This window comes from Mercenaria mercenaria, chromosome 2 (genome assembly GCF_021730395.1).
Source record: "Mercenaria mercenaria strain notata chromosome 2, MADL_Memer_1, whole genome shotgun sequence".
NCBI classification, from domain to species: domain Eukaryota; kingdom Metazoa; phylum Mollusca; class Bivalvia; order Venerida; family Veneridae; genus Mercenaria; species Mercenaria mercenaria.
In genome coordinates, this window is record NC_069362.1 from 51,632,989 (window position 1) to 51,656,841 (window position 23,853).

General features: G+C 35.8%; 1 protein-coding gene across 2 annotated transcripts in view; it reads right to left on the reverse strand.

The window, feature by feature from the left end:
• Positions 1–14,921: 14,921 nt before the first annotated feature.
• The window catches only part of LOC123563952 (cytohesin-1-like), a 42,857-nt gene continuing 33,925 nt past the window's right edge, over positions 14,922–23,853 (reverse strand). For both annotated transcript variants that reach the window (XM_053536595.1, XM_045357143.2), the window contains 4 exons: positions 21,772–21,848; positions 20,463–20,616; positions 19,481–19,550; positions 14,922–19,245 (listed from right to left, as the gene is read on the reverse strand). In XM_053536595.1, coding sequence (XP_053392570.1) covers positions 19,173–19,245; positions 19,481–19,550; positions 20,463–20,616; positions 21,772–21,848 — 374 coding nt within the window. In that variant the 3' untranslated portion in view covers positions 14,922–19,172. The remainder of the gene's footprint in view (positions 19,246–19,480; positions 19,551–20,462; positions 20,617–21,771; positions 21,849–23,853) is intronic.

Sequence of the window (23,853 nt, forward strand, 5' to 3'; positions counted from 1 at the left end):
GCAGGACGGTTTATATTGAAAGAAAACATACATGTAGTTAATAGCTGCATATTTTTACAACTTCTGTCTCAGAAATTCTGTTCATCACCAGTATACTCTAATTCAATGGAAGTTGCCTTTGGTCAAAAGCATATTGTCATTGGTTACTGTTTCTGTAACGAGGGCTTTTGTAAACAATACATCATTCTAAAAGTCTCTGAAGTCTTCTAAAGTGTCTTTAATAATGTCAGTTTTATTACCAAAAATGTGTTTTTCCCATAATAAAGTCTGGCAAAATCACAAATGTTTAGAAATTTTGCATGGAACTGTTGCTTTTATGAAAGTTTATAAGTATCCCATTTTCGTCACCTCAACGCAACAAAGTCGTAACATATTAAATTTATAATAAGTTACGACTTTGTTGCGTTGAGGTGATGATTAATGAAGTCCAAAAAAGCTGAAATTTACAGTGGAGGAAACCTGTCAGAATATTTTTTTTTTGTGATTCAAAACTGATTAGGATATTTTGAAAATTTAAAAACTTGCTATTTCTTCCCCTCAGGTTATATCAGTTGTACTGTCTTATATTTAAGGAGAAACTTGGGTTGATTATTAGGACTAGAAGTAAATGCATTATCAAATAAGCAATTATAACATAGATATTTGTTATCACTAGAATGGGACAATAGGAAGGGTTGCAATATTGTCCTAGATTGTTTTGAATTGTTAATGTATGTAAGCCTGAACCAAAGTTGTCTTTTCATTCATTTTTGAATGCTATATTTGATGTTGAATATCATGTTGTGATGTGATGAAGATACACTATTTTGAATGATGTAAATGTTATTTATAACAAAATGCAATAATGAGTTTATATAAACAGTATGAAAAGAAGGTTTTCTTGTTTTATGTATATCCTTTGCCACAGTAGTTTGAAGGTCATATTGGAATTTAGTTTGAATTATTTACTGCGTCGACTAGCAAGGCATACGTTTGTGCATACAGAACATTTTAAGTGCTTATAGATAAAAAGACCTAATGAGTGCCTATGTTATTATCCCCTGACGATAATGTCGGAGGGATATAGATTTGGCGTGTCCGTCCGTCTTTCCGTCCATTCGTCTGTCCGGAGCCATATCTAGGAAATGGTTAGGAATATTTATATAAAACTTCATATACATGTTCACCACTATGAGTTTTTGCGGCCCGCCAAGTTTCAGTCAGATTGCCCTAGTAACACCAGAGTTATGGCCCTTAGAAGTTTCTGGTGTTAACTATATAGGATACTATAAATATGGCAATTTCTGCATCATAACTTGATATATTTGACCTTGAACTATGAAACTTAAACAGAATTTAGAGCACTATAATGTGGTTGTGCACACATAATTTCGTACGGATTTCTTTTGTAACTTCAGAGTTATTGCCCTTTAATTGTCTAAAAATCCACATATTTGTACATAACAAACTTACCTTTTGGCAGAATTTCATTAAATTTCTTTTTTTTTTTTTTCATTAATTTGCCCTGTCCGTTTGTCCGTACGTCACACTTCATTTCCGAGCAATAACTGGAGAACCATTTGACCTAGAACCTTCAAACTTCATAGGGTTGTAGGGCTGCTGGAGTAGACGACCCCTATTGTTTGTGGGGTCACTTTGTCAAAGGTCAAGGTCACAGGGGCCTGAACATTGAAAACCATTTCCGATCAATAACTAGAGAACCACTTGATCCAGAATGTTGAAACTTAATAGGATGAATGGTCATGAAGAGTAGATGACCCCTATTGATTTTGGGGTCACTCCGTCAAAGGTCAAGGTCACAGGGGCCTGAACATTGAAAACCATTTCCGATCAATAACTAGAGAACCACTTGACCCAGACTGTTGAAACTTCATAGGATGATTGGTCATGTAGAGTAGATGACCCCTATTGTTTTTGGGGTCACTCTGTCAAAGGTCAAGGTCACAGAGGCCTGAACATTGAAAACCATTTCCGATCAATAACTTCAGTACCACTTGACCCAGAATTTTGAAACTTCATAGGATGATTGTACATGCAGAGTAAATGACCCCTATTGTTTTTCGGGTCACTCCGTTAAAGGTCAAGGTCACAGGGGCCTGAACATTGATAACCATTTCCGATCAATAACTTCAGAACCTCTTGATCCAGAATGTTGAAACTTCATAGAATGATTGAACATGCAGAGTAGATGACCCCTATCTATTTTTGGGTCACTCTGTTAAAGGTCAAGGTCACAGGAGCCTGAACATGGAAAACAATTTTCGATCAATAACTTGAGAACCACTTGACCCAGAATGTTGAAACTTCAGAGGATGATTGAACATGCAGAGTAGATGACTCCTATTGATTTTGGGGTCAGTCTATTAAAGGTCAAGGTCACAGGGGCCTGGTCATGTAAAATCATTTCTGGAAAATAACTTGAGAACCACTTGACCTAGAATGTTGAAACTTAATAGGATGATTGGACATGCAGAGTAGATGACCCCTATTTATTTTGAGGTCACTTGATCAAAGGTCAAGGTCACAGGAGCCTGAACAGTGACTTGAGAACCACTAGGCCAATAGTGTTGAAATTTAGCGGGATGACTGGACATGCGAAGTAGATGATCCCAACCATCAGTGTCTCTTTGACTTTCGCTCCTGACCCCTATTGACTTCTTGCCTATAGGACTTTGCATTTGGGGAGACATGTGCTTTTTTACAAAAGCAATTTCTAGTTTTAGATTTTTTTCAAACCCATGAATATTTATCAACATGGAAGTTGTACCGCTCCTCCACCCAGTCATACCCACCACTGATCATGCATCCTGTGCCCCACCCCCTCCACTTTTTTTTTTTTTTTCATTTTTAATATTTATAATCAAGATGTGAAATTTTGTTTCCTCACCCGTCCCCACCCCACCCCCTAAAAAAAAATATATATACATATATATATATTTCCATTCCTTTTTTATACGCCCGTTTGAAAAACGGGACGTATTATGGGAACGCCCCTGGCGGGCGGGCAGCGTCCACAGACCTTGTCCGGAGCATATCTTCTACATGCATGGAGGGATTTTGATGAAACTTGGCACAGTTGTTCACCATCATGAGACGGAGTGTCATGCGCAAGAACCAGGTCCCTAGGTCTAAGGTCAAGGTCACACTTAGAGGTTAAAGGTCAAATTCAAGAATTACTTTGTCCAGAGTATATCTTCTACAGAACGGGACGTATTATGGGAACGCCCCTGGCGGGCGGATGGGCAGGCGGCGTCCACAGACTTTGTCCGGAGCATATCTTCTTCATGCATGGAGGGATTTTGATGAAACTTGGCACAGTTGTTCACCATCATGAGACGGAGTGTCATGCGCAAGAACTAGGTCTAAGGTCAAGGTCACACTTAGAGGTCAAAGGATACAAGAATGAAAACTTTGTCCGGAGCATTCTTTCTTCATGCATAGAGAGATTTTGATATAACTTGTCACAAATGTTCACCACCATGAGGCGGAGTGTCATACGCAAGAACCAGGTCCCTAGGTCTAAGGTCAAGGTCACACTTAGAGGTCAAAGGATACAAGAATGAAAACCTTGTCCGGAGCATTTCTTCTTCATGCATAGAGGGATTTTGATATAACTTGACACAAATGTTCACCACCACGAGACGAAGTGTCCTGCGTAAGAACCAGGTCCCTAGGTCTAAGGTCAATGTCACACTTAGAGGCCAAAGGTCAGATACAAGAATGACATTGTCCGAAGCATTTCTTCTTCATGCATGGAGGGATTTTGATATAACTTGGCACAATTATACACCATCATGAGAGGAAGTGTCATGCACAGTTCCTTTCTTTAGAATTACTTCCCTTTATTGTTACTATAAATAGCTTATATTGTAACTTCTTCATTACTAGTCGTAGGGAAAAATCGAGACCACTTTTATGTAGTACAACATGCATGCTACATCCAATTTTGAGGTGTATTTTGACCAATCTCTACCTGGTAAAGATTTTTGTGTGGACATACAATTTTTGGGGGGATTTTTTTTTTTTTTTTTTTTTTTTTTTTTTTTTTTTTTTTTTTTTAAGATTTACTTCCCTTAGTTGTTACTATAAATAACTTATATTGTAACTTTTTATACGCCCGTTTGAAAAATGGGACGTATTATGGGAACGTCCCTGGCGGGCGGGCGGGTGGGCAGCGTCCACAGACCTTGTCCGGAGCTTATCTTCTACATGCATGAAGGGATTTTGATGAAACTTGGCACAGTTGTTCACCATCATGAGACGGAGTGTCATGCGCAAGAACCAGGTCCCTAGGTCTAAGGTCAAGGTCACACTTAGAGGTCAAAGGTCAAATTCAAGATTGACTTTGTCCGGAGCATATCTTCTTCATGCATAGAGGGATTTTGATGAAAGTTGGCACAATTGTTCATCATCATGAGAAGGAGTGTCATGCGCAAGAACCAGGTCCCTAGGTCTAAGGTCAAGGTCACACTTAGAGGTCAAAGGATACAAGAATGAAAACTTTGTCCGGAGCATTTCTTCTTCATGCATAGAGGGATTTTGATATAACTTGGCACAAATGTTCACCACCACGAGACGTAGTGTCATGCACAAGAACCAGGTCCCTAGGTCTAAGGTCAAGGTCACACTTAGAGGCCAAAGGTCAGATACAAGAATGACTTTGTCTGAAGCATTTCTTCTTCATGCATGGAGGGATTTTGATGTAACTTGACACAATTATACACCATCATGAGACGAAGTGTCATGCGCAGTTCCCTTCTTTCGAATTACTTCCCTTTGTTGTTACTATAAATAGCTTATATTGTAACTTTTTCATTACTAGTCATAGGGAAAAATCGAGACCACTTTTCTGTAGTACAATATGCATGCTACATCCAATTTTGAGGTGTATTTTGACCAGTCTCTACCTGGTAAAGATTTTTGTGAGGACTTTTTTTTTTTTTTAAGATTAACTTCCCTTAGTTTTTACTATAAATATTGTAACAGGTATCTCTACCTGGTAAGGAGTTTTTTTTGTGGACTTAGAAAAACAAAACACTTAGTTATTACTAAACAACCACAAAGTTAAAATTCCATTTGCAAATACAGGTGCTAGAGTAAAGAAATTTGCTGTGACGGGCGTATATTGTGACATTCTTGCACTCTTGTTTATAATTGACCATAGGGAAAAGCCAAGACCACTTTTCTGTGGTACAACATAGATGTTACTTTCAAATTTTAGGTGTATTTTAAGGTCTCTCTACCTGGTAAGGAATTTTTTTTGTGGACTTAGGAAAACAAAAGACTTTCAATGATTACTTAAAACAACCACAAAATTAAAAATTCATTTGCATTACAGCAGCTAGAGTAAAGAAATTTGCTGTGACGGGCGTGTATTGTGACATTCTGGCACTCTTGTTTTTTTTTTAAAATGTTCAAACCTCCAACATGTTAAGTTGTGACTGCACAAACCTTGTCCTCAGCCATGTTCAAGATATCTTACTTGATTGTGTTCTCTTAAGGACATCTGTTCTTTTAAGTTCAAAATGTACATGTTAAACAGCAACACCTGGTGCCAAACTACTCAAAGACAATATTTCGTTTCAGTTAAACTTAAGCTCACATTTCAATTAACTGCATTTAATTTTAAAAGCTAAGCTTATTACAGTAAGCATATCCCATTCAAAATAAGTTCTTTAGTCAGAATCAAAGTATCATACATTTATTATGTACTCTTTAATTAAACATTTGTTTTCTGTTAAATTGATTTTGACTAATGAAATTATTTGCTTCTTAGTAACATCCTTAACTTTTTGCCGGATATATTTTTTTGCCATTCCTCACCACAAACCCTTTCGGCGGGGGATACCAATTCATCGAATTTGCTTATTAAATATAGTAACAAATATGCTTCTGTTTTGGTGGCTTTACAAGCCATGTCCAACAGTTACGCAATTTTTGCAGGTACATGCACTGTATTATTAAATAATGACCTGCTAACTTTTAATGTGACATTAGGAACAATGTTACTATGTACACTTACACTGGCCTCAGTGCTGGATATCCGTATATTTTGTTTTTTGCTAAGAAATAATATGAAATAAGGCACTGCCTCAATCAGGAATCGATCCAACTTCAACTCATCCCGTAAGATTTGAAATGAACTGTCTAATGACAGCACGGAAGAACACACTTAATTCAATAGTAAATATTTCATATCGCATGTTACCATAGAGGGATCGATTCCCTATCATTTTAAAGGTAGATTTTGGAATAAAAACAGCAATGCCCATATTTGTACTGATGTGCAAGACGTTGCGGTTCGGAAAAGTTATGTGGACGCTTACTAGGCACAAGGAAAAAACGTATTCTTCCAAAAAAATCCTGTCAGACGCTCTGTGCATGTGCCAGAAAGACACATTTTTAGCTCACCTGAGCCAAAGGCTCACGGTGAGCTTTTGTGACCGGTCAATGTCCGTCGTCCGTCGTGCGGTGTCAGTCGTCCGTCGTGTGTCCGTCAACATTTTCTAAAAAAATCTTCTTGAAAACCACTAGGCAGAATTACACCAAACTTCACAGGAATGATCCTTGGGTGGTCCCCTTTCAAAATTGTTAAAAGAATTTCATTCCATGCAGAACTCTGGTTGCCAGGGCAACCGAAAGGAAAAACTTTAAAAATCTTCTTGTCCAAATCCACAGGGCCTAGGGCTTTGATGTCTGGTGTGTAGCATCATCTAGTGGCCCTCTACCTAAATTGTTCAAATTATCCCCCTAGGGTCAAATACAAACATTTATATAGACTTATATAGGGAAAACTTTGAAAATCTTCTTGTACAAAACCACATGGCCTAGGGCTTTGATATTTGGTATGTAGCATCATCTAGTGGTCCTCTACCAAGATTGTTCAACTTATTCCCCTAGGGTCAAATATGGCCCCGCCCCAGGGGTCACATGGTTTATATAGACTTATATAGGGAAAACTTTGAAAATCTTCTTGTACAAAACCACATGGCATAGGGCTTTGATATCTGGTATGTAGCGTCATCTAGTGGTCCTCTACCAAGATTATTCAAATTATTCCCCTAGGGTCAAATATGGCCCCGCCCCGGGGGTCCCAATTTCTACATAGACTTATATAGGAAAAAAAGTTTTAAAAACTTCTTGTCTTAAACCACAAGACTTAGACCTTTGATATTTGCAGGGTTGCCAGCACTCTGGGTGAATAAAATTCCCTGACTTTTCCCTGACTCTTCCCTGACCAATTCATGTTTTTCACTGACCAAAACAGCCAAACATTTAAACGGCCTCCTGACCTCCCCTGTAGCCGTCCAATCCTCCCATTATTTTTTTTCCAAATGTTTTGTATTTATTTTCCAATATATTAAACATAAACATCAAACACAATGATAATAAACATGGTTTTCTTTCTTGTACGACTGTTTGGTGGTCAAGTCAATGAAACATAATTGTGACTATTGGTCAGTGAAACCTAATTATTAAGAGATACATATCAAAAGCATCTTTGCAAGACATGTAACTATCAAAAATCTAACATCTTTTAAGGTACACTTTCCTCATGGTAAAAACAATGAAGTATGGTTAATAACAAGACCATTGGAACCCTGCTAGTATTAGCAAAATATCATTCTCAAAAATCCAAGATCTGTTATTATACAGTTTCCTAGAGGCAAAAACAATAAAACACCATGACTAATAGCAAGACCATTGGAATCATATTGACAAAGCATCACTCAAAATCCAAGATCTCTTAATATACAGTGTCCTAGTCACTGTGGCAAAAACAATAAAGCATCATGACTAATACTGTTGTAGCAAGACTATTGGAATCCTATTGGCAAAACATCTCTCTCAAAACCCAAGATCTCTCAATAGTTTCCTAGTGGCATAACAATAAAGCATTGATAATAACAAGATCATTTGAAGCATATCTGCAAGGCATAATTCTTAAGGCACACTTTCTTTGTGGTAATTACTTAAATTTAATGCTTGAAGACTGCCATAGCCACAAAAGTTTAAAATGATTAACTTCTTCGAGCTTTGAAATCATTTTTCCCTGACTTTTCCCTGACTTTCCAGGATTTTCATTTTTCACTGACCAAATTTTAAAATTCCCTGACAATTCCCTGACCTTGAAAAAGAAACCAATTTCCCTGACTTTTCAAGACTGCTGGCAACCCTGATTTGGTTTGTAGCATTGTCTTATGGTCCTCAACCAAAATTGTTCAAATTGTACCCATTGGGTGAAAAGAGGCCCTGCCCTGGGGGTCCCAAGTTTTATATAGACTTACATAGGAAAAAGCTTTAAAAATCTTCGTTTGAAACCATACGACCTAGGCTTTTGATATTTGGTATGATGCATTGTCTAGTAGTCCTCTACCAAAATTGTTCAAATTATGCCCCTCGGGTTAAAAGAGGCCCCGTCCTGGGGTCACTTAGCTATTATGTGAGTTTTAAAGGAAAAATACTTTAAAAAATCATCTGATCCTATTTCCAAGACTGTTTAATTATAAACTGTGACCTTGACCTACTGACCTACTTCCTTGTTTTTAGCTCACCTGAGCACAAAGTGCTCAGGGTGAGCTATTGTGATCGCTCACCGTCCAGCGTCCGGCCGTCCGTGCGTCCATCCTTCCGTCCGGCATCGGTCCACACTTTCCTTTAAACAACATCTCCTCCTAAACCACCAGGCCAATTTTGATGAAACTTCACAGGGATGTTCCATGGATGGTCCCCTTTAAAAATTGTTCAAAGAATTGAATTCTATACTGAACTCTGGTTGCCGTGGCAACCGAAAGGAAAAACTATAAAAATCTTCTTCTCAAAAACCAGAAGCCCTAGAGCTTAGATATTTGGTGTGAAGCATTGCCTAATGGACCTCTACCAAATTTGTTCAAATCATGACCCCGCCCCAGGGGTCACTTGATTTTACATAGGAAAATCTTAAAAAATCTTCTTCTCAAAAACCAGAAGCCCTAGAGCTTAGATATTTGACATGTAGCTTTGCCAAGTGGACCTCTACTAAAGTTGTTCAAATTTGACCTCTGGTTCAAAATTGACCTGCCCAGGGGTCACTTGATTTACATATGAAAATCTCAAAAAATTTCTAAAAAATAACCAAAAGGGGCCTAGAGCCCAGAAAATTTGAATGTAGCATTGCTAGTGGACCTCTACAAAATTTTGTTTAAATCATGACCCCCAGGGTCAAAATTTGACCCCACCCCAGGGGTCACTTAATTTTACATAGGAAAATCTTAAAAAATCTTCTTCTCAAAAACCAAAAGCCCTAGGGGCTTAGTATATGGTGTGAAATTTATTACCTAACAGCCCCTCTACCAAGTTTGTTCAAATCTTGACCCCGGGTTCAAATTGACCCGCCCCAGGGGTTACTTGATTGTACATAGGAAAATCTTAAAAAAAATCTTTTTCTCAAAAAGCATAAGCCCTGGAGCTTGATATTTGAATGTGGCATTGCCTATTTGGACCTCTACAAAAATTGTTCAATCTTGACCCCCCCCCCCCCACCCCCCAGGGTCAAATTGACCCAGCCCCAGGGTTACTTGTTGTGCATAGGGAAAATCTTCATAAATTTCTAAAAATAAACCAGAAGGCCTAGATCCTGTTCAAGTAAGCAACTCTACTCAGGTGAGCTATATAGGGCCATCATGGCCCTCTTGTTTAAAATACAGCCTTGAAATTTTGATGACATACACAGTTTTGCACACAAATCGTAAAACTGAATTTCATTGACCATGAATGTGACCTACTGACTTTCTTATATATTTTATTATCAGTTTGACATTTGAAACATGTAGCTCGTATTACTCAGGTGAGCGATCCAGGGTCATCATGACCCTCTTGTTTAATTCAATAGTATATATCTCATTCGGTATATCGCATGTTACCGTTGAGGGATCGACCCGAAAATCGGTAGGATCAGTTTCTTATAACAGTTTTCTACTTCATTTTATCCCTCTATCATAATTATCTACTAGCTTCATTTCATTCTAAATAAGTTTATCTGTGTGTTCATGTTCAAATTGCAAGTCGCCATGCAGTTAAGTCCTTGCCAAATCTTGCATTCAAAGAAATGTTTGTTAATCTGCATGCCAAAACATCATTCTATATAATGTTCAATGATTTTTAAACTAAACAACAGTCTGCAACATGTTACTCTATTCACATTCTTCTTATTGATGACATAGTTTATATGATGTCACCTGTTCACTAACTGGTTCCATGTTAAAATTGATCCAATGAAATTCATTTAGTTATGGTTGCCTGTTGATAAATTAAGATTGGAAATAAGATGATCATGCCTGACTGCCCTAAGCCATAATGGGATGGTTTCTCTCAGAGTGAAAAAAGACCATCAGAGCCTATTGCCCCCCCCCCCCCACCCTTTCAAGTAATAAGAATAGAGAATGGTTTTTATACTTATATAAATGGATTCTCTTTGTAACACACAATTACGAGTTTAATTTTGGCTTGACTATACAAAGTATATAGGGAGCTAGTCCCCGTCCGTTCTGCATACTACCTTGGATTAGTTTTGTTGCACTTCCTTTTCATTCTGTAATTAACTGAAATGCCTTGCTTCAAACCTAAAATAGTTATTCCTCATAATCACCCACATCATATTGCACAAGGGCCGTAACTCTTCCACCAATATGACCTGAATCATACCCACTTTACTTAGAATTTCAGGTTAAAGTTTTGGTGCACTTTCACTGTTATTTTCAAATGGAATTTATTCAAAGTTAAATTACTTGTTCCACATAATAATTTTATGACACAACTCTGGCACCATTTTTAGCTTGCCCGAGCACTTTGTGCTCATGGTGAGCTATTGTGATCGTGCTGTGTCCATCATGCATCTTTCTGTCATCAACAATTTCTTTAAACATCTCATCCAAAGTCACTAAAATGTAATTTGATGAAACTTGGCCTGAATGTTCCTTGGGTTGTCCTCTACCAAAGTTTTTCAAATGGTTCCGCTTGGCTGCAGATAGAAGCCAGAGATAAAAATAGAAAAATCTTCAATGGTCCTTGTGTGATCCTCTACCAAGATTGTTCAAATTAGTTTGATTCGTCAAAAAAACATGGCGACCAGAGGGTGTAAACTTTTCCCTATATACATATATATATATACATTTGTAAATTTTGTATATACAGTAGAAACATAAAAAAAATCTTGTATGAAACTGCTAGCCTGATCACACAAATGGTCCTTGTGTGACAATCTACCGTATCTGTTTCTTATGTGTTCCTTGTATCATTTTTAGCTCACCTGTCACGTAGTGACAGGGTGAGCTTTTGTGATCGCCCTTCGTCCGTTCACAATTTGCAATCAATTTGTTCACAATTTGCAGTCAATTTAAATCAAACTTGCACACAACTTGTATTGGCATAATATCTTAGTTGCTTTCGAAAACTGGCCAGATCCCATCATGGGTTCCAGAGTTATGGCCCCTTAAAGGGCCAAAATTTACTATTTTTGGCTTGTGAACACAATTTTGCAATAAACTTTAATCAAACTTGCACACAACTTGTATAGGCATAATATCTCTGTTCCTTTCGAAAACTGGCCAGATCCCATTATGGGTTCCAGAGTTGTGACCCCTTAAAGGGCCAAAATTTGCTATTTTATGCGTGTGAACACGATAAAGACCACATTTTGCAATCAACTTTAATCAAACTTGCATTGGTGTAATATCTCGGTTCCTTTCGAAAACTGGCCAGATCCCATCATGGGTTCCAGAGTTATGGCCCCTTAAAGGGCCAAAATTTGCTATTTCAGCTTTTGCAGCCATATAGACTTCATTTACGGTTTGATTTGATACAAACTTGCTTAATATTTTCAACAACAATAAATCTTGGATTCCATGATGAATCTGTCAGATCCAATCATAGGTTCCTGAGTTACGGCCCCTGAAAGTGCCAAAATTTGTTAATTTTTACCTTGTGAAGACGATAGAAGTGACATTTTATATTTGATTTTAAACACACTTACACACAACTTTAGTCACACTAAGATCTCAGTTTCTTTCAAAAACCGACTAGATTCCATCATTTGTTCTAGAGTTACTGCCCCTGAATCAAAGAAAAAGCTTGTTAACATAGAGGCCACATTTATGACCCTATCTTCATGAAACTTAGAATGTTTATCTTGATGATTTCTAGGCCAAGGTCGAAATTGGGTCATATGGGGTCAAAATCTAGGTCACCCGGTCATATCAAAGGAATAGCTTGCTAACACTATGAGGCCACATTTATGACCCTATATTCATGAAACTTGGTCAGAATATCTTGATGATTCCTTGGCCAAGTTCTAAACTGGGTCAGTTGGGGTCAAAAACTAGGTCACCTTGTCAAATAAAAGGGAAAAAAGCTTGTCAACACTCTTGTTCATTTGATGTGCATGAAACTTGGTCAGAATTTTTGTCTGCAGGGAAATATCGCAAAATTTTTTAAATTTTGGGTTTCATGGGGGGGTCAAAAACTAGGTCAACCAGGTCAAATAAAAAGAATAGCTTGTTTAAAACCCTTAGGGGCACTTTTTTAGATTTCTATTTTCAAAATTTTTTATTATTATAAATCTTGGAATGATTTTAAATCTGGGTCATGTAGGGTCAAGAAATGGTTATTAGGTCAAATCGTAGGAAAAGCTTGTATACACTCTATAGAGGCCACTTTTTTGGTCCAATCTTCCTGAAACTGTCAGAATGTTTGTTTTCATGAAATTGGACAAGTTCTAATCTGGGTCATATGGGGTTAAAAACTAGGTCAAATCAAAGAAAATGCTTGTTTATACACAACAGGTCACATTTTTTGGTCCAGTCTTAATGAAAATTGGCCAGAATATTTGTCTCAATGAAATCACTAGGTAAAACATGTCTACACTGTTATGGTATGTAACTTACTCAGGTGAGAGACCTAGGGCCATCTTGGCCCTCTTGTTGAAGAGTACCAGTGTATTTCACTGCAGGTCCTGCCTGAAAGCATTATTCTACTGGAAATACAAGTAGTGTTAAGGTACTACAACAGATAATCACACTATTACGCTGGAATTCATTAACTCTAAATGGACAAGGGACTATAACAGAAAACATGAAGATTGTGTATGAATAATTTTATTAACTTTCTGATACATGTTATGCAAGTAAGCTAGTTTGTAAGTTTATTATGTCATCCTATCTTCTGTAAATGAAGAAACGACTAGTAGAAACTTGAGCAGAAATCACCTAGTAGATTAGATAGGAAGCAACTGAGTTATACACACCCTTCTATAATGTTTTATATACTATGGCTTTGTTACAAAACTTTCAGTAATTCTTGAAAAAGCACTTTTGATTTATCATAATTGTCAATTTTTTGAATCCTAGTATTTAATACATGATCTTTAGACACTGGTTTGCAATAAGCACACATATGTGTAAGTTTGATAATAGAAGTTGTCAATGATATTCCTAGACATTTCACAACAACCTCTTTCTATTACACAAGTGCTGAGTAAAATTATATTATAGAATGGAATAAAGTGGACTAACAATGTTTCAAATTCTATATATTACTGTCATTTTTAAATTTATTTATTTATTTGGGTTTTACGGCACACCAACACAGTATAGGTTATATGGTGCCAAACAGGACTACAAAGGACATTCTTTACTATACAGTAAGTTTGAACTGTGATAAAAGTTAAATCACGTACAACATGACATTTATTTTAGACGAAAAATAATTTGTACTAGCATGCATATTTTTTCAAACTTTTTTGCCTATAGTCCTAAATACCAAAACAATTATGGTTTTTATTAACTGAGATTTAATCTAACTGGTCTTTTCTGCACATAAGGAAAACTAACTTATATGCCTCAGGGGTCTAGCTAGGTCCAAAATTTTTTGGGGGAGAAGTCCTTCTCCCTCAAGCTGTTTTAGGGAAGTGGGGAGACTTCAGGGAGAAGTGGAAGACTTTCTACCGCAATGATGTTGAGTGTTTCGAAAGGTGGCTGTAATTTTCTTGTTTCTTAATAAAAAACATTGTTTGTGACCGTTCATTTTCTTAGCTAGATCATTTCCCATACAGTTGTTATCGTTTTCTTACAAAATTCTGAAAAAAGTTGTTTTCAAATTTCAAGCCGATGCTATAAATGTAACACGCCGAACTTTGGTTATATCTTGTACATGTATGAAGTGTTTATTATTAACACCGAGCAAAGAAGTAGAAGTGTATTTATTTTTTATAGCTCTTTGCACCGAGTCATTCACCGAAGAATGTCAGTATCTCACTCGAAATATAAAACTGAAAGTAAAATGTGTACAGTAATCTAGAAATACATATTCAAATAAATTCTCGATGGGGTAAATTTTAACCCGTAGTTAATACATTACATGTCGTTCTTTTATCATAAAATAACAAATAATGTGAACCTATTCCAAATTATCGCATAGTTAATCAGCTTTTTCTTTAATAAAACATTGTTTTTTTTGCACTCGAACATGTTGACAATTAACGCGAAGTGTCAAAGACGTAAACGCGGCGCTGATTGGCTTAACACAATAGACTCTGGTGTATCGGATAATTTGATTCGCTTTCACACTTCTCGGCATAATCTCGCAAGTACCTGAGGTAGGTGGAGCTTAAATTATGCTGGGGCGTGTGTTTGTGTATTCGACACTCATAAGACACGGTGCAAATTTGTCACAGTCTGGGTAGCAGTAATTAGCGAAGTGCGGAAATCAGAAAATGCGAGTGCGGAAATCAAAGAAAATCGGGCGATTTGCATTTCGCTTTGAGGTTAGATTTGAGCGAAGTTTGAATTTCTGAGCGCCTATTTCGCTCAAGTCGCCCAGTCGCGAGAGCCCTGTGCCTACTAAAAGAATTTGTCCTTTCTTAATTTGTAATTTTCATCATAATACAGGAAAAAAGGCTTTAAAATCTATCTAATTATATATAAATATTAAAGTATCCCTATGGATCAATCATTTAACAAGATTGTCCATCCAGAAAATATGCAAATTAATGATACTAAGGTTGCCAGCAACCTAGATTCATTCTGGTTATAATTTAAGCTGATACATATTTTTACACTGACTTAGGCTATGACAAATTAAACCTGTAGATTTCAATACATTTCTACACATTATTCATTAACAAACTTTTTTTCAAAATAAACTGCATGTACTTTGTATATCTGATCAAGTTTAAAATTAATGTATCAACTAGTGTTAGAAAAGAAGTCTATATGTAAAAATCAAGGCTTATTTTACCCTACCTAACTGTACAAGCATGTTGCAAAATGTAATGCCACTGTTGTATACATAACTAATGTATCAACGTCATATTTTAAAAATCTAGCCAAAACCTTTCCCTTTAGCCCATATTTCCAATGTTCCCTTACAGATGTGTTTCAAAATAATGATCGTACCAAACTACTTTTAGTTAATCTTACCCTGAAGTTTTAAGTCATTATTAAAAGACACTTACTCCCCCAATGGGACTTAAACCTCTTGATCTTACAAAATAATCAAAACTCTTAGCCTACCGGTATTTGCAAATCTCCTAATTTCTTACAGAACACAGTATATGTAATAAATCATTAGCTGAAGAAACACTGCAGCGGTTTTCTGTATTTAAGTTGTAGTATTCACATACCTGATCACGATACACATTGAGCTAGTTACAACACATGGGCATGAAAATAAGCAAATATCATTTACAACTAAAGCTACTAAGCAATATCTATATAGAAGCAATACAAGACCAGATTGTTTGACAGGAGACAGCAGATGCTTAAAAGTATGTTTATGTTTGTATCAAAAGAACCTTGTCAAGAAACCGCCTAGACAGCCTAGTGGTAGAGTGTCCGCATCAAGTGTGGGAGGTCATGGGATTGATCCTCTGCTACGTCATACCAAAGACGTAAAAAATGATACCAGTAGCTCCCTTGCTTAGCGCTCAACATTAAGTTGTAGAACTTGTTTCACAATCGACCTAAATTATGTTAGTATAAACAGAAGTTACCTAGACTGACCAATGGAAGACATAAATTCTTTTTGATTTTACAACTGATACTATTGAAAATTCAAACAATTAAACTGTGCTACCAGAGAACCCAATAGTGCTAATGCAAATTTATATAATTTTATTTCTAAAACAATCTTAAATCCATAACCTAGCAACACATATTCAAATACACAAAACTTATATATTTTAAGAATTCGATAGGGTTATTTTTAGATTAACATGAAAATCAAACTTAAACAGAAAAATTGTGGATTATAAACGGTGTTGGTTTGTTTTGCACAAAAACTGAATAATTTACAGCACTACCTTGCATATCAATCAAAAAGACAATTCCACATTTTTCTTCCTACACCGGATAGACAGACCCGAATCATTCTCCTTAGAAACTGACTGAACAAAATCAAATACCATTCAAATGTTTAAGACACAATTTTAATGAAATAACCATTATTTACTCTGTGCTATGGCTATGGCTCTGTCCTGTTTTACATCTGTATCCAACTGTATCAATGGTGAATCATTTGGTGAGTTTTCCCAGAAGAAAACACTTGTATTATTACATATTTCATCTTTTAGAATAATACCCATTTATACTTTTTCTTAGGCAACAAATTTCTAGTTCTGACAGTGTAGTGTATAATATTACAAGCCAAAAACCATTTCAGCACTGCAGGAAAAATAAATAGAAGTGGGAACATGGTGTCACTTTAGAACTCAACAAATCATAAAAGCTGAGGATAGTGTAACAGTTGCAAGGTTAAATGAAACATACAAGACATAAATTTCACTGAAATCAGCGACAAAGGCAAATACACATTTCTATACAGGTGACTGTTGTTATAATAACATTAAGATTTATTTACAAAAATATACAAAACTATGCCATCCTTAGGACAGCCTATCAATTATGTATAGGAAATATATTTTTTTACCATAATATCTATCATTCTGTGAACAACTGTTTATGAATTTATGAAGTGTGGTTGTTGATGACTGATGAAAAGTGACTACTTATGACTGATGAATAGTGACTTATATGTAACTGATGAATAGTGACTTCTAATGACCAAGACTAATCAATGATGACTGATGAAAAGTGACTATATGTAACTGATGAAAAGTGACTTATATGACATAATGATATAGGATTACTTCCAATTCTATGACTATGGATGAAAATCATGACCTTTGTACAAGAAATCTAGAATTTAAAGATACTGATGCATAAAGGGGGGATTTTTTTTCTACAAGCTGTACATACACCCAAGTTACAATCGAAGCTGTAATGAACAATACAGATGGTCTATATGCATAAGTAAGTTGCTTAAAAAGTAAGAAAACTTCATATCCATTAATGTATATGGAAACTGTTATTCGCAGTTCCTCCAAAGAAATGTAGTGGGAATACCATAAGACAACTACATTGGGTGGACACAGTGGTCCAGTGGTAACACTGTCTCACTACCAAACCTGGGAACGCGAGTATGAGCTCCTCCTCTAACTGAAATGCGTAACACAGGGATAAGAGTCCAGTGTATGCCTGCTTTATACCTGGCACATTAAGGAACCAGGGAAAATTCTGGAATTGGAGCGTCTTCTGTATTTTGCACTATTCTACCACAGAAAAGTTACTAAAAGTCGCCCATATGGGTTACCAGTGGCAACACTAAGTCAGCTTAAAAACAAACAACAGACAACTAAATGGCTGCCATTTGTCCTCAATATCCTAAATTAGTAACTTACTGTTTTCTTGTACAAAGGTCAGTTTAATAATAATTATCTCCCTGACTTAATTTTAATATAGTAAAATCTCACACAATAAATAATTTAAAACAAAAGTTGCAAGAAGACAAGAGATCTTGCTGTCCTGGTACGCACTCAGTAACTAGCTTTTTATAATCACACCATTTATATTGATTGAAATCTTTTCTAGCATGTCACAACAAAGCACGCTATTTAATATCAATTCCATGAAACAACATACCAATTTCAATTTGATTATACATGTATCTAGCAATTTTCTAACAAACAGAAGGTTAAACATAAATGTAATTCTTTTCAATTTCTGCCATAAAATGGCAAAACTTCATTACCTTTACAGGTCCAACAAAAAACATTAAACAACAAACTAGTAGCCCCAACAAATGTGCTCAAAATTAAAATGCAGCCTATTCAGGAGCTGAACCAATTACAACTTTTTTATTTTTCAAATTCAAAATATAAAAATTTCATTGTTAATTCAATCTGAACTTTATTAGTTAGCTAAAATACTTTTAGAAATAGTTCTGATGCAGTAAACCTGATTTCAAAAATAAAAGCAATTTAAGAACAAAAAAAAACATTGAATTTTTAAAATTTCATTAAAAATGTCATTTAAAGAGGAAATTAATTTTATACAAGTCTATGGCTATATAAAGGTGTTTCCTTCATGTATTTTCCGGTAAAACATCATGTCAGGTGTATCACATATAATATCCTGACATCTTTCATTTGCAGTATATACAATTACAGATCAAAATATAAGGGAGGCAACTGATATATAAAATCATGATTACACTTAAGTATCACAGTGTTAAAAGGTTCAGATGCCCCAACATTTTATACTGGCATACAAAATAATCATACAGTATCTTACAATTTTACACAACAACTTTCAAATCTCAATAAAAAGGAAATCTTATTCTGTCTACAGATTTCACAAAGCATCAGAAAAAGCGGATCAGACTTACACATCTTCTAATAGTATATAGAATTCAGATTTTTTTTTATACTGTCACATTAAAGCAAGTGTGCTGAATATATCAAAAAAGTATATATTACAAGAAAGCTTCTCAAAAATGCTTTTCTGTAATTTTAAAGATTTCTTTCTTTCAGTAAAGAAAAAGCAAGTTTACAATTCTACTTAATGGTAATGAAGTTTTAATAAATCACTATGCATATTTGACACTCAATACTGTAATGGTTGTAATTCTGGTTTAAAACTGGTGTAAAATAATCAGCACTATAAGTCTTCTTGGTTTCTGGAACAGTCTATTCTATGTTACCCAGTCTATAAAACAATTGGTACACAGTCTAAAAATCTGGTCTGGTGCTGCTGGGAAGCTTGATTTGGTATGTCTTCCACCTGATCTGGATCTCTAAAAGCTTATTTAGCCTGTGCAGCTTTCTTCCTCCTAGCATTCAGCATGTCATAGAATGGGTTCTCACTAATACAAGACCTACAAAAGAACAAATTTCTCAGTGAATGCTGTATTATTTGAGGCAACTGAACTATGAATAGTTTAAATTTTAACATATGATCACCTACAACCTGTCTGGATTCTGTATCCAAATAAACCCTCTATATGTCATACTCATTTTTTAAATGGCTTTTTTTGTCGATTTTGAGAGGTTTCTGTTATTTTTTTAAAAAGATTGCCAGGTAACTCCTGTCTTCGCAAACTGAGATCTTACTTTATACATTTGATCCATTCTTCCTTCTCATCTGCAGTAGCAGCTGACATCTTGTATACATTATGCTTCCCTGAAATAAACAATAACACACATTTCGGTCAAATAGTCAAAAGATATTTTGATATAATAGCTAGATGCAATGTTCTATGTTACAACAATATTTCAATGATCTAGAACAAGTCGGCATCTTTGTCATTTGTTTATCTCTCAAAGGTCACTGGTTCTACTAAACATGCACAAACAGACAAGCAATATCCTTGTTCAAAGACCAAATCAATGTTTTATGGAACAAGAGAATATATGACATGTAGTCAGACAATAATTCTGCACACTTTTAAGTTTTATTAAATATGTAGCATGCATACATAAATTACGAAGTTGAAGATATTCAAAGTTAAGAAAGGTGTGATTTTATAGAATATACTCCAAAATGACGTATTTTTCGCAATTTAAGATGTTCACTCACCTAATCTGACTTCCCAAAACTTACTGCCATGGGATACTCAAAAGACAGTGTCTACGAACTTAATCTATGACAATAGTTGATTTAAACACCCCTATTAAACAGGAAATAGGGAAAATATGAAACTTTACCACAGACACGTGTGTCTATGAAGAGATTGCAGGCCATAATTTATTAGTGGCAAAGGGCATCATTTTGAGTATATATGGTACAACTATACCTTATGAAATATGACAGATAGATCTGACATTTGAGCACATTTTGTGACCATAACCTCTCACCTACAGACCAAATGATGTGCTCTGAAAATCATCTCATTGCCCCCTACCTATTTGCCAAGTTTGAAGTCGATACCTTCAATGGTTTTTACCTTGTGCTTAAGGTATGAACTAGCATACATGCCATCACATGATACGTGTAACACTTTGCATGCCATCACATGATATGTGTAACACTTTGCATGCCAAACTGTTAGAAAAATGTAGGTCATACTAATGTTTTTAAGCAAGTGTGAATTACCTTCTACAACTTTTCCCTCCTTATCCACCTTACACGCCTTAATGATTTCATTAGTGGTGGCATACAGCTCAAAACAATGAGGCTTGTTTGATTTCTCGTTGGACACTCGTACCTGGATATTCTCAAGAGGTATTATACCCTTTGGTTCCTTGTCCTGTATAAAATATACACAATTTCATCATTCATTACACATATATTTTAACACTATTCAAATATACAGAAGTATTGCTGAGAACCAGTCAAAATATCTGTGCTGATTTACCAAACTTAACCAAACTGGGATGCCAATGCTGACACATGTATGAGTGCAATAGCTCCAACCAATTCTTTGAATAGTCAAGCTGAAAATAAGAAAACTGAGAATCCCACACATTTTCACATTATTATTTATTTAGTTATCAACTTATGGTGGTAAGAGGTACCAGTTTTAGCTCTTGATAAATCTTGTACATAATTTTTGCTCACTTTTCCAGATAGGATAAAAAATGAAAAAGATAATGGAAATCATGAATATTTATACATGAAAATTCAGCACATTTCTAACTGGTTATTAGCTCCAGTATTTTCAAAGAATCACTGTCGAAATGCATCAATAAAAGTACAAAAACAGATATATGAGGTTTTCGAAGAAAGCGCCAATGTATTATAGTGAAAAACCATGTAAAAACACACGAGGCATGTATTAATCAGTGTTGTCAATGCATGAATGTTTGCAAAGAAAATAACTCTATAAATTTATTATTCTTCCTTGAATACAATAAACACACACAATAAGCAAATATATAAAGGCAGTCTGCTAAAAATGGAATTAATTTTTTTTTCTTAAACAACTAGACATAAATGGCCAATTAGTGAGATGATAACTTTTAGACCTCATTTTGCTGAGAACTACAAACAGTTAGTGGCAAGGAACTTTCCCAGCTTTGCATCATCTTTCAAAATCATTAAGTATTATTTTATGTTTTTCTGTCTAGGAAATCTATTTCCTGCACTTAAGCTGACATCAGATATCACGAAAAAAAATTCTGGCACTTCAGGCAATTTCTCAACACGTTCAGACTGTCTTCAATTTACCACCTCTCCTTTTCTTAACATCTCAAAGTAGACAGAATTCATTATGTTGAAAATGTAACAGTAGCCTTTACATCATGGACAGAGTCTTTCTTGTACATATATATGTATACTGTCATACTCGGAACATTTCTGGTTCCCCACATCATCAACATTCCTCAAAGGTTGAAAAACGTGAAAGGATGTATAATGTCACTTCCACAAACAATTAGTAAGTTGAGAAGCTTTGTGGACTTACCGTTGTGAACTGGAAGTAGTACAGACAGTTATCGTTAAGTATAAACCACCTTCTCTTCCAGTTTTTGTAACGACCACCTGAAAGAAACAAATTACAGATTAAAATTGGCAAGTTATGACAGAAGCTACTTTATGAACTGTTCTTACTTTCCAGATACTGGGACTTTAGCTGACTTTGTGCTTGAACACCTTGAAATTTGGGATCACTTTTCCAGTGAATAAATTAGAAAGGAAAGGTGGAGGGTAGTGTCGGAGAGGGGAGGGGAAGGATGGGAATAAAGGCAGCGAGTGTATGGGGGAAGGGTTTTGTGAAAAATAAAGGACTGCATACTTATCTGGACCCTCACATATGACTTAAATGACAATAGAACTCCCATGCCAAAAATTTCTAGAGTCAAAAATATAATAGGAGATATAGCCCATCACAAACTGTTTAATACTGTGCATAATTCTTGCTTGATGCACACAGAAAATCTTTCATGGGTAATTTTTAAGTTAATTCTCTTTCTATTGACAGAATTGTTTCTGTCTGGATTTGTTATTCTAATTCACCATCCCTGTGACAATAATAACAGCTCTCAGCAAGAAGACAATACAACCTTAAATGTTAGGGATAAACTAATTCTATTGGATTCTACATTTGTAAAACTGTCTTGTAACTTTGTCAATATAGCTGCAACTCCAGAAATTTAAAATTATTTCTAGTATGAAATTACAGGAATGGCAAATACGGTACCGAAAGCTTTCTTGTCATTGATATAGAACATTATGTTTTATTACTCATGCAGTAAATGGCAAAAATAATTTCAATGTACTTCTTGTTTAACATTTTTCAGACTCTGAAGAAAATATCTGCTTGGCACAAATATTGCTTTCATAAAAAGACCATGTTGAGAAAAGTGTCTTTCACAGCAAAATATTTGAAATTCAAAAACAATGTAATGTTTCAATACTAACATGCAGAATTATATCATATAATAAAATACCATATACAAACCTTGTAAAATGACTGATTGATATACCAGATTTATATAGCGCCCTTTTCATGATAAACGCGTTCAACAGCGCTTTACATAATAGCTAACGCAGCCACACAGGGCGCGAAATTCATCCTCTACTAGTACAAACACAGAGCGATCTGACCAGCGGGACAGAGTGAGATAAAGCCCCCAGAACAGATAGAAATCCTTTTTAGATACCGGCCTGTCCGGCTAACTTAGCCTAGCTCTTTGCGAATAGACAGTCTGGTTCTTTGACGTGCCCGGTGTATAGCACCGATACACACAAAGCAATATTTGCTGGGAAGAACCAGTACAGGCTTCTTAGTTAGGTGGGTGACACTCAAGAGCATCTCAGAAATTTCCAGTGTCTTGACCGGGATTCGAACCCCGGACCTCTGGATTGACAGTCAAGCGTGTTACCACTAGACCACCGGCCCACCTAGACTATGATTATAAATGTATATATTTCTATACCCATTTACAAAATATCTTAAATCCAATACCATCTGTTAGCAGTAAAACAGGCATTTATATCATCTGAGGCTCTTCCCACTCAACAAGTTGTCCCCATCATGATAAATAACAAGGCATTTTCGATTTTTGTAAATAAGTTCCATTTGTAAACAAATATGTTATTGTTTTTTCAAACAGTATGTCAGTGCTTTCCCTACTGAGCTAAGTTGACAGACAACCAAGTAAGTTATGCTCCCAATTTCTCTCAGTGATATTTTTTCTCAACTACAGAGTGGAAATCCCCTTAGTAGATCAGCCAAAAAAAAGTTACAATAATTTTCATTTGAGATTGACCATGTGCAGTGCTTAAAACCCCTGTATTCAGTAACAAACATCAAACACACAAGTGGAAAAAACTTTGTGAAAAACAGGAGATGTCACTAATGGTGACAAATGCCGCCGCAGCACCTTGACCTTTGACCTGGTGACCCCAAAGTCAGTAAGGGTGGTGTACTCAATAAGTACTATCAGCATGTGAAGTTTGAAGGTCCTGGGTGAAGTGGTTCGCATGTAAAGTGCCTTCATGCAAAAGGTTAACGTTGGCCCCTGTGACCTTGACCATTGACCTG